Below are 15,669 nucleotides of genomic sequence, written 5' to 3' on the forward strand. Positions count from 1 at the left end.
GAGGTGGGCAAACTATGGCCCGTGGGACCATCCTGCCCAGCCCTTGAGCTCCTGGCCGGGGGGGCTCACCCCAGGCCCTTCCCCTGCCGTCCCTCTTCCCCCACAGCCTCAGCTGGGCGGTCCGGTACTTTGCACTGGGAGGTCCAGGTGAGGGGCTCCCTGGGGCTGGGCCTGCAGGGCAGGGGTGCAGACTGTGCTGTCTGGACGGAGGGGGGCATGGCCTGGCGTGGCGCAGGAGCCTGGGGCGGGGGGACGGGACCCCGCAGGTGGGGCCAGGGGCGGCTCTAGACATTTTGCTGCCCAAAGCACGGCGGCATGCCGCGGGGGGAGCTCTGCCGGTCACCGGGAGGGCGGCAGGCAGGCAGCCTTCGGGGGCATGCCTGCGGAGAGTCTGCTGGTCCTGCAGCTTCGGTGGGCTGGGGCCTTGAGCTGCCCCTGCGTGTGGCACAGCCCGGTGGGGGATACCTGCAGAGCGCGCTAGGCAGGAGAGACTCTCCTGGGACTGTGGGGGAACGGAGGGTATCCGCACCCCCAGGAAGCCTGCAGGAGTCCTGAACTGGCCCCGGGGTTAATCTGGGAGGAAGCGGGAGGCATTGGAGGGTGTGGCCAGAGGAGGAGCCAAGGGGGGGCGCCTTTTTTATGTTTGCTCCCCCTACACTTAAAACCTGGCTACGCCACTGCTGGGTGCTACTCCTGCTGGGCAGCGCGGGGCTGCGATCTCCTGCTGCTCTGAGCGGCATGGAAAAGGGGTGGGGAGCAAGGGGGGTTGGATAGGGCGTGGGAGTCCCGGGGACCTGTCAGGGGGCAGGGCTATGGATAGGGTTCCCGGCAGTCTGGGGACAGGGAGCAGGTGGAGTTGGATGAGGGTGGGGCCTCGTGGGGCAGTTAGGGCTGAGGGGTCCCAGGAGGGGGCAGTCAGGGGACAAGGAGCAGGGGCGGTTGGATGGATCATGAGTTCTGGGAGGAGCGGTAAGGGGGCAGGGAACAGGGGTGTTGGATAGGCGTGGGAGTCCCGGGGGGCCTGTCAGGGGGCTGGGATGTGGATAGGGGTTGGGGCAGTGAGGGGACAAGGAGTGGGGGAGTTGGACAGGAAGTGGAGTCCCAGGGGGAAGTTAGGGGTCGGGGGTCCTGGGAAGGGGCGGTCAGGTGACAAGGAGCAGGGGGGGTTGGATGGGTCGGGGGTTCTGAGGAGGGCAGTCAGGGGACAGGAAGTGGGAGGGGGCGGGGGCCAGGCTGTTTGGGGAGGCACAGCCTTCCCTACTCGGCCCTCCATAAAGTTTTGCAACCCCAGTGTGGTCCTGGGGCCAAAAAGTTTGCCCACCCCTGCCTTAGACACTCCCGTTTCTGTGTATCACCGCCAGCACCGCTCCTTATGGGGATGACTGGTTATGAAAACCGACACCTCAGTAAAAGAAAAAAGGTTCTCCCGATCTCAAAGGACTAAGCCCCAGGCCCAGGTCAAATGATAACTTAGATCTTACCCAAAATACACGCTTATAGCCAATTCTTAGTAACTAAATTACAATTTATTAAAAAAGAAAAGAGAGAGAGAGTTGGTTGAAAGATCAATATACAGACAGACTTGAGTTCAATTTCTTGAGGTCCAGATACATAGCAGAGATGGAGAGTTTGGAGTTGCCAAAGGTTCTTTTAGAAATAGTCCATAGGTTATAGCAGTGGTCCCCAACGTGATGCCCGTGGGCGTCATGGCACCTGCCGGGGCATTTATGTGTGCCTGCCTAGTGCCCAGCACAGAGACCTGCCGAGGACAGGCTGCAGGCGCAGTGTTCTCTGTTCCTGGCAGATGCGGGGCCTGCCTAGTTCCCAGCAGGGGAGAGAAGCTGCTGCCCCACGCATGCCAGGGACAGAGAACTCGGGGGCTGCTGGCTGTGGGCACCAATGTTCTCGGTCCCTGGCAGGTGCAGGGCCGTGGCTTAAGCTGGAGAGAAGCTGCGTCCCTGTGCCTACCGGGGACAGAGAACTCTGGGGCTGCAGACGCTGGTGTTCTCGGTCCCCAGCAGGTGTGGGGCTCACCTAGTGCCCAGCAGAGAAGAGAATCTGGGACCCCGCACCTGCTGGGAGTATCAGTTCTCGGTCCCCAGCAGCTGTGGGGCCCACCTAGTGCCCAGCAGAGAAGAGAATCTGGGACCCAGTTCTGCAGGGTTGCGGGCACCGGTGTTCTCTGTCCTCACGGCTTTTCTCCGGCTTCTCTCTTCTCTCTGGATTCATATATTATGTAATATTAATTTTTTTTGTATTATTTAATGTACAAATACAAAATAAGCCTTGTAAAATTGTTGGCGCCCGCCACACTCTTCTGAAAACATGAATGTGCCCTACTGGTCACAAAAAGGTTGGGGATCCACTGGGTTATAGTCCAATGTCCATATTGAGGGTGATGCCAGTCAATGACTGGGGATCTGAATTCTTATGGTGTAGGGTTTCCCCTTCTTCAAATCCAAAGCAGATCTGAGATGAAGCAAGATCGTATCCCAGGGTTTTTATACATTTCCAGCAGCCATTTGGCCTGAGAAAACAATAGGCTTAACTTTCATAGACTTGAAGGGACCATTATGATAATCTAGTCCAGGGGTAGGCAACCTATGGCATGGGTGCCGAAAGCAGCATGCGAGCTGATTTTCATTGGCACGCACATTGCCCAGGTCCTGGCCACCAGTTCAGGGGGCTCTGCAGTTTAATTTAAATTTTAAATGAAGCTTCTTAAATATTTTATAAACCTGATTTACTTTACACACAACAATCGGTTAGTTGTATATTATAGATTTATAGAAAGAGACCTAAAAACATTAAAATGTATGACTGGCACGCAAAACCTTAGATCAGAGTGAATAAATGAAGACTCAGCACAGCACTTCTGAAAGGTTGCCAACCCCTGAGTTAGTCTGACCTCCTGCACAACGCAGGCCACAGAATCTCACCCACCCACTCCTTTCCTTCTCCCAAACATCGTGGCAGTTGGCACAGGGTAATTTAGCCATTAAACTGTTCTGATACCTGTTAAAAGAGACACATAGACAATAATACTATTTCACTCAAGTGTCTTCCTAATGGTTAATACTCCTTTTTTGATCTTTGAATCAAAGCCACAGTAATAGGCAAGACTTGTTTGCTTACATCGCTAGAGACCTGAGCAACCAGCTCCCCTTCTATCTCTAACAATGCAGACTTGCATTTTAAAGCTCTATTCACTTCCAAATCTTCCCAACCAGTCTTTAAAGTTCTGCCATGGGTCAGGTCAGTCTGTGAGTTAATTGACTCTTTCTGGCCCTGTGTCACCTTTCGATGAGATATTATACTACATTATACTCATAACGTCACCCCCAGCCCTTTGTTCTCTCTTCATCGCAAGGGCGTTTCATTAACTTCAGCTCACCCTGGGGGTCTTCCTGGCTCAAGGGGTTTTTGTTTGGCTCTTTGATGCTTCGTACTGGCCCAAGTGCGCACCTTGTCTAGACTCTCTACTCTTGGCTGGGAGCTGGAAACCGTTCTCACATGTGATGGAGTTAGCTCTGAGGACCAGCCACTCCCTGGTGTCCTGTTTCACCTCCAGCAGCTTTGATCACAATATTAGATGTGTTATGTGACTCTTAAAATATTTCCCCACCTACATCCTGCAACCAGTGAGGTTTTAGCTGTGGGCAGAGACCGCACATGGCCCCTTTGGTGAAATAGGGTGAAGATGGTGATCACAAGAGAAATATGCCCACTTAGGGATGTCTAAGCAAGTCCCTGGGTGCAGACTGGTAATTGTGACCTCCCTGGGGCTGACAGCCAGAGCCCTTCCATGTGGGACTGAGGCATGTATCATAGCTTCACGGGGCTCTCCTGATTAGCCACATTTTTGATGATCCAATCTGGCCCCGGTCCCAGTTAGATTGGATAAACGGGGTCCCAGTTTGACAAAGCGTAAGATTCAAATACGAGGATTGGAACCATATGGTTACAGATAAAAGAAAAGCCCACAGTGCAATCTTCAGTTCACCACAATGGTTCCCTGTTCAGGGTCTTTTTCTTGAGCTCTTTTCTGCTTTGAAAAGGCCCAAATTTGTAACCTTATGCAGACTATCAACCCTTGGCTGGACTAGGTTGAAATGGCCAATTATTCTCACTCTTGATGGGGTTATCTCTGAGAACCAGCCACCCCTGGTTACCTGCTTCGCTCCCAGCAGCCTTGGACACAATATTCAACATGTTACATGGCTCTTTCTGGTACATACATCCTGCAATAACCATGACAACCAGAGAGTTCTTTGCTTTCGGCAGAGACCATGCAGGGCCCCTTTGGTGAAATATCATGCAGATGGCCATCGCGGGAGAAATATGCCTGCCTAGGGAGGTCCCGGGGTACAGACTCATAGCTGTGTACCTCCACTTCGATATCACTGGGGTCCCCCCTACTGTGTGAGCATGTGGGTGCCCCAGCCCATTATCTGTGTGGGTGGCTGTGGCATTCCCCAGGGTACAATCTGGACTGCTGTGTTCCCTTAACTCTCCAGGTTGGGGTCCTTTTTACACTGTTTTGATGTGAGATCACCCACTCTTGGCCAGCTCACACACAGCTACAGTCCTGCAAAATCACTCCCAGCTTGATGACATGAATATTCAGGCCAGACATTCATGAATTACACACAGGGCGACACCAGAAAACTCCTAATCCTGGGATTGTCCCCAGGAAATGTGTGTCTTGTATTGCCCAGATCGCACCTTTTGTACAACACAAGCTCATAGAAAATCCATCATTTTGTTAATGGAAAATGATATGCACAGACCTTGTTATCTCAAGCGGAGTTCCCAAACATCCCAGTCCAAACACACTGGTTTATATAAAACAGTAGAACAAGTTTATTAACTACAGAAAAAAAAAGATTTTTAAATGGCTACAAGTAATGAAGCATAAAAGTCAGAATTGGTTACCAAGAAATAAAATGTAACTAAATATCTAATTTAGCAATCTAAATGAAATCAAAGCAAAAGTTTGTCTCACCATCTGCTTTTCCAAACTGACTGGCTGAAATCTTTTAAAATCAGGACCCCTCCTGCAGTCCAGTGTTCCTTCAGGCGTTGTTGCTGCTGTGAGCAGAGAGAAAGGGAAGAAGAGGCAATTTGGGGGACATTGCTTCCTCCCTTTATAGTCCACTCTCTTGCACAAGAGCCATCTCCTGCTATGGCCCTCATGCCATAAAGTCTGTGTCTCTTTTCAAATGTAAATTTTTGTTCACTTCCCTCTTCCTGCCAGTGAATGTCCCCTCCACTATGTGATGGGCCTGATGATCTCGTTGATATGCGGCTGGGTCATTAATTGCTGAGAGACTTGTTTATGCCTGCTTTTCTAAACATGGGACATGCCTTTAACAATGTTATGCAGTAGAATCTCATAACTTCACATAAACGATGTTGCCATACATATTTTACCAGGATAATAATGATCAGCAAATTATGAGTTTTCAGATGACACCTCACAAGGGATACCTTGTACAAACGTATCATAATCTTGCAAAAAAAGGTGCACGTAATGGTGCAGACTGTCAGAGTGGCAGGTCCTGGACCACATGCAAGTTTGCTGCAGCACTGGGACATACTGAGCCTGGGCCACTGGTGCCAGGGCAGGACGCAGTCTGGAGAGCGCAGGGAGAGGTATGGTGCAGTCCCAGCATTTCCCTCCCCGGTTCAGCTCTGCAAACCAGCCTGCAGCCAGGGTCTTTCTTCCCCAAAAGGTAGCTAGTAAGCAGCATGCCTGTTGCCAATATCCAAATCTCATTAATGTTTGCATCAGTGGGACGGGATCAGCTCCCGGCAAAATATCGTTATTCCACAAAAGTTGTTAATCTCGGAATTGCTATTGAGTGAAATCTGCTGTACTTGGGTTGGATGCTCTGTCGGGCGGAGACTGTGTTTGTGTGGTTCCTGGGTCATGACTGGAGCTCCAGCACTGCTGATGTACGAATCAGAAATAGTAATAGGCCCAATCTACCATTTCCAATGCAGTCGGTGGGACAAAACAGAGAGGGGTTGGGGTGGGGCCTGGGCTGATTCCACTGGCTCAGATACTCAAAAGTATTTATGCTCCTTAAATACCATTCAGGGTCTGGGCCATTCTGTTGCTGATTCTTCCTGTTCTGTGTTGCCATGTTCTGCTAAATGGCTGCCATGTTCCTCTCCCGTCTCGGAGATGTCATTTCATATGGGACCCCTGGCCTACCTCCCAGGCCACGGTGTAGCCTTAAATCCCTCCTCCTCCCAGTATTGCTCCTGGGGTCTCCTTCCTCCTCCCTCGGCTTCACACCATTCTCCAGCTGAGGCGATTCTGCCCATCACTCCAGGAATCCTCCTGGCTTTGCACGCCTCGTCCACTGCCCCCCTGCCCTGTGTCTTGCTTTAACACAGGGCCTAACCCCGCAGCCCTCCTTGCAGGGTCCAGGATGTTAGACGGGGAGCTCGCTGTGGCTGGGGATGCAGCTTCCTTTTCCTAAAGATCTTCATGAGATAATCAGACTCGGAGCAATATATTTTGTTGTTTTTTTAAAGCAGCAGGAATTTTTGCTTGGAGGGAGGGGGAGTATCTGAGGACTTTTCTAACGCTTTTGCTTAACTCCCTTTTTAGGTGTGAAGAAGAGAACCAAAGTGATCAAGAACAACGTGAACCCTGTGTGGAATGAGGCAAGTGGCACCCCCTTCTGGACCTGCTCCCCTTTCTTGCCACGAGCCATGTTTGCGGGAACCAGAGTTTTCCATTTCTTGAGTCACAGAGCTTGGTTCGAATGCTAGCCCGTGCGGGAAGAGAGCAGAGCTCTGTATCTCTTTTCGAGCACCCAAATTCATCCTTGGTGTAGCTACACTGCCGTGAGTGCAGTTACACTAGGGGCTAATTTAGCCCTTTGTGGTTCACTGCTGGGTCCAGATCCCTGGGATCTTGCCTTGATTCATCCCTGTGCTCTGGCCTGAGTTTCACCAACTCATTATTTGAATAGGATGCAAAAGAGCCTCCAGGCTCCTACCTCTTTGCCTGGGGTGTGTTGTGTGGTCAGCAGCCAGCTCAGAAATATCATGCTGTAAAGTGAACTGGCTGCTGCCACCACTGAGTGGAATCAGAGCTGCTCAGCTGTGTGTTTTCGACTCCTGCGCTGGAAACAGAGATTCTCCTGTAGCTCAGGTGGGCAGGGTGGGTGCTTTCAGAGCAGGAGGATGAGAGTTCGGTCACTACTGGGGATTGGACAGTGCCCTTCAGAAAACTTGGTGGGTGCATGTTTCCCATCTGGATTCTGACTTCACTAAAGCCCACAGGAAGCTTCATCTGCAGGCCCTCTGTGATCAGAGTCCTGGATGGGAGATCTTGGGCAGAGACTACAAGGGGTAGGTGTGGTCTTAATGCTGGTGCATGTATGTCCCTTGATCTGGTGTAATGCCTACACTGCATCAGCAGCATCTGAACTCAGGACCTTCAGCATCAAAGCACAGACCTCTTCTGCTAGAGCTAAAGGAGTACGTCTGTTAGCTGGCAGCAGCAGTAGTCTGTCCTCTAGCAGCCAGCCACAGTAAGGCAAGTGCATTCCCACTGCACAAATGATCCGTGCTCCTAGCAGAAATTAGCTTGAATTGAAAGCTGCACTGCCGCGGGTCCCTTAAGGGCAATCTGGAGTGATCAAAGAGTGACATATCAACCACGTGTGGCCTTTGGAGACTTAAAGCACTGCCCTCCACCAACCTCTCCCTGTAGCGACAGTTGTGAGGACAAAGCTGATTGACCCTAGCACCTTGATTCCTGGTGGAACCAAGCAAATAACCATTGCTGGTCACGCGCTGTACTGGGGAGATGTGTTGTACCCTGCACATGGGCAGACATTATGGATGGGCAGTTTTTTCCTAGATTAGTGACATGTATGTGTAATAAAGGCACAATGCAAATGGATATCTATGGAGGGAGTGATGTCCAGGGGCTGACTTTGGGGACTGGAGATCAGGACTCCTGGGCTTTGCCTTGCCTCTACGGCTAAGTAGCTGGGGACCCTTGGACAAGCCCCTAGTCCTGTGGGTCTCCCTCTCTTTTCAAAAACCGTGGTGCTGAAGGGGTTTGTGGGGCATGAGCTCTCCACCTGTGGGAACTGTATTTTGCCATGGCCCTCAGCAGACAGCACACCAACCCATTGAGGTCAAGAGGATGATTCACAACAAGGAGTCCGGTGGCATGGAGAAGTGGGTTTTTTACCTACAAAAGCTTATGCCCAAAGAAATCCATTAGTCTTTAAGGTGTCACCAGACCACTTGATGTTTTTGTGGATACAGATGAACACGGCTGCCCTCGATAGGATGGGTCCCGTGCTTCAGGTTAATCACATTCGTATGTGTTTACGGGCTCTGGAGAGAAGGACAATGTTTGTACTTGTCTCTGAGAGATCTGTAGCAAAAGCTAATCTACAATGGACATGGGATCATTATAAACCATGGCAAAGTGGGTGTGGCTGTGGGCCAGTGCGGTGCTGGAATGCTTTCAGTGTTGCCCTGTTGCAAAATGAAAACCATTGGCATGCTGAGCAGGATTTCATTTTATATCTCTATATCTCTCTAGATATACATGTAGGGCTGGAAAAGACCTTCGAGGTCATCTAGTCCGGCCCCCTGTGCTGAGGCAGGACCATGTAAACCTAGATTACCCCTGACTGGTGTTTGTCCAACCTGTTCTTATAAACCTCCAATGTTCACGATTCCACAATCTCCCTAGGTATCTTAACTCCACTTAGAGTTAGAAAGTTTTTTTTTAATATCTAACCTACATCTCCTTTTGCTGCAGATTAAGCCTATGACTTCTTGTCCTATCTACAATGGACATGGAGAACAATAGATCACTGTCATCTTGATAACAACCTTTGACATATTTAAAGACTGTTATCATGTCCCTCCTCATTCTTCTCTTGTTTAGACTAAACCTGAAATCCAGAACTCAGTTAACCAGGGGAATTTTCCCGAGATCTGCCGGGTCCAGTCTTCCTGGCTTTTCCGTCAATTTCATGATGAACCAGCTATGAAGCTGTGACTTGCCGTGCGGAAGTGGTGGGCTCTCTTGGAAAGCCCCATGGAAATGAGTGCTTTTCAAAGTGCTATTTCATCACTGTAGATACTTTACCGGGTCCTCCTCACTCTAGTATCTGAGCACTTCATTACATTCCCAACACTCCCGCAAGATTTGCAGATGGGAAAATGAGGCACAGGGTAGCTCAAGTGACTTTCCCAAGGTCACATAGAAAGTCTGTTGCTGAGCCAAGAACTGAACCCAGGTGTCACAATATAATGCCTCATCCACTGTCTTTCCTAACCAGTGCTTTTAAATACAGGTACCAGGACAGCGCGAGCGCTGCTTAATCAGACTCCTGGGTGGGAAGGAAGAAATCTACAAAGCTTCTTTAAAAAAAAAATTGGTTAGGATCTCATTAGTGTACATCTGAACTTAAAATTATGAAGAGGTCTTAGGCCATTCCAGTGATTTCCACCTGCCAAGATCAAGTCTGAATTCATGACTACAGCCGGTCAAAAGATTCTTGATAGAACAGTTTTCTATTGAAAAATGCATTTTTGTTGAAACTGAAACGTTTTACGGGAATGTGTTGATTCCTACACGATATTTCAACAGGAGAAAGTCAAAATGTGATTTGACAATGAACAAAATTAAAATGACAGACTTCTATATTATATGAAAACATTCATTTTAATATAATTCATTATGTCATATTTAATTTCATATTACATTAGTAGAATATAGACATCAAAATGAAATGGTTTGATACTGTTGAAACGAAATGGTCCCATATCAATTTTTTTATTAGATTTTTTTTATTTTGTGGGAATTTTCAAAATTTCATCTTTTCTGGTCTGATTTTTGTTTTTAATTTATTTTGGAATTTCCCATGGAATGAAAAGTTGGGTTCCTGACAGACTTTGTGTTGCAAAACTGATGATTAAAATCATGGCAAATGCTGCGATCTGAACAGCCTTCATTTCTGCAGGAGGAATGTGGGAAGAATTGGCTGAGAATGTTTTTGGTGTAAAAGTTTTCTGTGGATTTGCAGTCAAATCAAAATCAGCACATTTAGTGGGAATGTCTCAATTTTGATAAACATTTTGACCGGAGACAGTCGAAGATCAAAAAGTTTTGATACGATAAAAACATTTCATTTTGACTTCCCATTTTGTTTCACTTAGTTTAGTCTCTTATATTAAACTATTAATTTTAATAATAATTATACAGAGTGTGTTTAATACTACATTTTGTTTCAACATTATTGAAGTGAAACAATGTTTTTGAATAGAAACTTTTTAGAATTTTGAGTTTTTTGTCCTGATTTGGAGTGAAAATAAATTTGGAAATGTCAGAATTTCCCTTGGGATGGAAATTGCATTTTTCGGCTGCTCTAGCTGTAGGTCAGTAGCTGTCTCTGCTAATGCTGTAACATGGCGCTGATCTTGTATTGTTTCTCATCTCGTTCTAGGGGTTTGACTGGGATCTGAAAGGAATTCCCTTAGACCAGAATGCCGAGCTCACAGTTGTCGTCAAAGACCATGAGACTGTTGGAAGAAACAGGTAAGACGTGCCCCCAAATCTCCTCTGTTGGTTGTTGTCCATTTAAGCTACTGATTTGTTTAGAAGGGAGGCTGTCGGGCAGCTCATAACCCAAAACATGGGGCTGGGGTTATTCTGGGTGCAGGACAAACTAAGTTTTCCCAGTTCTTGTCTTCAGAATCTTCTGACTCTGTTCTGCACCAGGGGTTGCTCTTTATTCCTCAGCTGGGTGTATAAAATCCCCATCCCGGATCAGGGAGGCTGAGTTATACATCTCCATGGCATAGCCGTAAACGATGACCCAAGATGTGGGCAGGGGAGAATCACAACCATAGACTGACCTCCTGCTTCCCCAAGCCCCTGCTCTGTGCTCAAATCCCTTCTTAAGATTCTTCTGTGAAGCCCATGGGTTATGAGTCAATATTCACGAGGGCTCTTAGCCCAATGACTCTCAGCCAAGGGTACGTGTGTGCCCCTGGGGATATGCAGAGATCTTCCAGGGGGTGCATCATCTCCTCTAAAGATTTGCCTAGTTTTACAACAGGCTACCTCAAAAGCACCAGCGAATCCAGTACAAACTCAAATTTCAGACAGACAATGACTTGTTTATAGTGCTCTGTGTACGATATGCTGAACTGTAAGTACAAGATTGACATTCCAGTTGATTTATTTTATCACTAGATGGTAAAAATGAGAAAGTCAGCAATTGTTCAGTACTAGTGTGGCTGGGACACTTCGGTATTTTTATGTCTAATTTGGTAAGCAACTCGTTTTTAAGTGAGGTGAAACTTGTGGTACGCAAGACAAATCAGACTCCAGAAAGAGGTACAGTCATCTGGAAAGGTTGAGAGCCACTGGCATAGAATACAGTTGGGCCATTCTGATTGTACAGTACTGCCAATTTCTTTGTCTCTGTAGTGGTCTGTTCTTTTGCTGATGTAGCTAATAACTTTAGGTCAACTCCTGCCTTCAGATGAATGTCTGTGTAATATGCTGCTTAAACATGTGCTATTCGCCCCTCTGATGGCTGGGCCACAGAGAAGATAACAGTCTACTACTGCTGCCAGCTAGTGAAGTCCCTCCTTTAGCTGAAGCGATAGAGGTCTGTGCTGCTGTGTTGAAGATCAGGGCTCTGACCCTGTGGAGGGGGAATAGAGTGGACTAGTGGATAGAGCACAAGAGTGACACTCAGGGGAGCAGAGTTCTGTTCTTGGCTCTGCTCTCCTGGGACCTTGGGGAAGTCTCTTTGCCTCAGTTTTCTCATCTGTCAAATGGGAATAATGATAGTGATCTCTGCATAAAGTGCTTTGCGATCTGCTGATGAAAACACTAGATAAGGTACGATTATTACAGACAGTCACAGAGCTCCTCTGACTTGAGTAGGGGCTGGGCACATGTGACTAACTCCAAGGGCAAAATCTGGCTCTTTTGGTCTTTTCTGCTTTAACTCACAAAGCGTCGTTTGCTCAGGGAGCTGGGTGAGCAGTGCAGAGGGGCCCTCGGGAAGGGGAGCCAGGGGAGCCGCAGGCTGGGTTTTCTTTCCTTTCCGCCCTTAAAGCCAAGGACCTGGGAGGGGTTTGAGTTTCATCCTGTCTGTCTGTCTGTCTGTCTGTACCAGGATTTCTAAGCAGAGGTCTCACTGGAGCGACTAGGGGTTCGGTTTGCCTCCATGTGCGAGCTGCTGGCCTGTCCTGGTTAATGTTAACAAATGGCATGTGGCATGTGTGACTTATGCCACCTACACACGGCGAGTGGGTGAACTTCAGTGGCTCTGCTGAGAGGAATGTCCTGCATTTCTGATGCCATTGAGATGAAAGCATGTGGGGAGATGGCGGGTTTGCTCGAGTACCGAGAATGTAAAGAACCCTTTGTGCCTCTGCAGCACATTCCAGAGAAGTGCGGTGGGCAGGCTGGCTGTGTGTGTGGCTAATGCCCGGCCCAGGGAAAGGATCAGGTATGTAATGCTCAGGAGTTCTCCTGTAGCTTAAGTGGCAGAGGCTGGTGGCTGCAGAGCAGAAGGATGAGGGTTCTCAGCCCACCTCCCGCTGTGTAACCTTTTATCCCCTGGGTAACCCTGTAAGTGTTGGGAGGTGTAAAGATTAAGTCCTTTGGGTTTGTTTCCCTTCCTGTGTTTGGCCAGGCTCCTGCTGCGCTGGAGCTGGGAAGGGAGTTGGTTGTAATATAAACATTCCCGGAAGCTTCCTTTCCACTGAAGCCTGGCAAACAGGATTTGCACAGTGCGCCTATGTGCGTCCGGGCTTCTCGGGGGACGCTTTTTAAAATTTTTTATTTTAATCACTTCTGATATGGAACCGTCGCTCTCTGCCTCCTAGATCGGCATGTGTGGAGGCTCCGCCTTGCGTTTGGCAAGCAGGGGCTTCACTCTACACCACTCCCCTTGCACAGATAGGGAGGCAGTGAGCTGGGGCTAGAGGCTAACAGGCTGATCAGATTCCCAATCTGGCTTCACTGAAGCGGCTGCTAGGGCCAGGGACAGCTTGCCCTGGAGAGACTGCTCCATGGCCAGTCATTACAGGACGGAAGCAGCAGCCCAGACTCCGGTTCTCCTGTTGTTTGTATCTGCTGGCAATTAGGGTGTATAGCACACCTGCAGAGTGTGATGGGGCGTCCTCTATTGGACATATCCACAAAGGCTGTTCTCTCGGTGTTGCTAGAGGATGGCTTATACTGGAACAGGGTTTGTCTGTGTCCACACGGGCATAACCTAGTAGAATTGTATGGGGAGAGGACGTATGTTGCTCAGGAAATTAGTAGAATTTGGAGGGTTTTGTCAGCAAGGCTCAAAGCTGAGCATGGACATACGTAAGGCTATGCTGACCCATGGACCCATCTTCTAATGTAGATCAGCCCTGAGTCGCTGATTCTAGCTTCCTGGCTGGATGGGACCCTTTCTCTGAAAATAGCATGCACTGTGCCCTTGGAGATAAGAGTGAACCCTCTGACTCACCCTCCCCCATCCATACAATGATGTGAAAACATGCCCCTGAGTCTTTTTGGGGATTAAAAAATCCCCAACCAGACACTGCTCCAGAATGCAGCCAGTGAGCAGATAGTCTTGCTTTCTCGGGGCTATGTTGTGCTCTGCACACGTAATACGCTGGCAAAGTAGGTTAATAACCTACTGCGGCTACCGGCTGATAATTACTTCATTAGCTCAAGTACTAAAGATCAGTGTGGTGTTGCTGCAGGGCCTGATTCAAGCCCAGCAGATCATCCGTGCAGAGATTGTTACTGTGCCCTGGTTGAAGTTTTGCGGGCAGAATGTAGCCATTCTCCAGAGTTGGTGAGCTTTAGGTTAATGCTGTCTTTTTTAGGATGCAACATCTAGCTGTCTGGAAGGCTCATTGTAATGGGATTAAGGGTAGTAGAGGGTTGTTTAAGGAAAAGTATGTCTACATTGCTCTCTTTATACTTACAGAGCTTGGAAGGGAGACGAAACCACTGATCTCTGACCATGAGGGGGCTGGGATGAGAACTAATAGGCAGGTTGTTCAACGTCTGCCATATACAAGGTTTCTTCCACTTTCCTCTGGAGCAGCTGGTGCTGGCCACTGTCAGTGACAGGACACTGGGCTAGATGGACCTTTGGTCTGAGCCAGCCTGGCCATTCTCATGCTCCTATAAATGGAATATCTAAGAATAAAAAAAATGATTAAACCAAAAAGAATCCCAAGCTTTTCAAACTGCTGGGCAAGCATGGAAAAATGTAAAAGGAAAGTGTGGGCTTAAAATTCATACGCTAGGGTGAGTGGGGACACAGATTTCCTTGTTTGTGTTACAGGTAAACACCTTCTATCCTAAAACCAAAGGTACCTTAATTGTCCTATTCTGTGTGTCATCATTTATGCTACACTGGCTTTTTGCGTTTTGCTCCATTTGGAGAATAAGAGACTATTTCTCTACACTTGTGAATGTGTAAACAGGATAGCATCCATTCCAAACTCGAGATGCCTCTGACAAACTGTTTATTTTATGAGATGTGTACTGGATGGACACCAGCAACTAGCATGGTCCCCACAGCAATATGGACACAGAAACATTTAATAAACCACAGTAACAAAGGCCTCGATTTAATAAAGGCACTTGGGCATGTGTTTAAAGTTCAGCATTTGAGAAGTCTCTGCAGGATTGTGGTCAAAATTACCAACAGAGTCTCCCTGTCCCCCAATCACTTGCTCTGCTCTCAACTTTGTAGGGGTCAAAGAGCAAAGAAGGGCCACGCAATGTGATCTGAATGTTAGCAACTTCAGAATGTGCTGGAGTGTGGTCCAAGAGGCTGTAAGGGAAAACATGTTGCCAGAACCCTCTCTCTCAGACAAGTACACCTCAGGTGGCTTTACTGGCAATATCTTTTTGAGGGAAAAAGGCAGGTAGGACCCTGACGATTTAAGGCTTTATAGGCAAAAACTAACATCTATCTGGTCAGTTTCACCTGGCGGTTCCCTTGCTGTAGCAGGGATGCTGCAGTTTGGGTTGCAGAAGCTGCAGGGGAATAGGGTGACCAGATGTCCCGGTTTTATAGGGACAGTCCCCATTTTTGGGTCTTTTTCTTATATAGGCTCCTATTACCCCAACCCCCGTCCCGATTTTTCACATCTGCTGTCTGGTCACCCTACAGGGGAACATTGTTTTTTGTTTTTAGAAAAAATAAACTGCTTTCAGGAACACTTAGCAGCCGGGAAGGGAGGAGAAATATTTCTGCTGATGAGTGAAAGGCTGTGATTATAAAACTGACGCTGACCTGCCTCTGTGTTTGAGGTGGGAGAGGGCACGAATCTGGTGAAGGAAAGCAGGCCAGGCACACGACTCAGCTTTTCAGAGAAAACTTTGTCTCTGATGGGCATTCAAACCTTCTGCTTTAAGAGCTTCTTGCAGACAGAGACCCCCTCAGTGCCCATTTACCAGCCATGAAACAGCAGCAAACACTCTGTAGGCTCCAGCCCCTGCAATAGCTCTCTCACCCTTCCCTGATCTCTTCTTAAAGGGGCAGCTCCCACTTCCCTCATTATCTAGTTAGGCTTGGTAGAATAGCAGTCTTATTTTTAAAAATAATTTGATGGATAATATCAATGTTTATT

At 48.1% G+C, this 15,669-nt stretch overlaps 1 protein-coding gene across 8 annotated transcripts in view; it reads left to right on the forward strand.

Moving 5' to 3' along the window:
- Window positions 1–15,669, forward strand: part of DYSF (dysferlin) — a 315,864-nt gene that overhangs the window by 32,385 nt on the left and 267,810 nt on the right. For all 8 annotated transcript variants that reach the window (XM_030563895.1, XM_030563898.1, XM_030563902.1 and 5 more), the window contains exons 2-3: window positions 6,623–6,678; window positions 10,500–10,591. In XM_030563895.1, the coding sequence (XP_030419755.1) occupies window positions 6,623–6,678; window positions 10,500–10,591 (148 nt within the window). The remainder of the gene's footprint in view (window positions 1–6,622; window positions 6,679–10,499; window positions 10,592–15,669) is intronic.

Source organism: Gopherus evgoodei, chromosome 5, assembly GCF_007399415.2.
Source record: "Gopherus evgoodei ecotype Sinaloan lineage chromosome 5, rGopEvg1_v1.p, whole genome shotgun sequence".
Lineage (NCBI taxonomy): Eukaryota > Metazoa > Chordata > Testudines > Testudinidae > Gopherus > Gopherus evgoodei.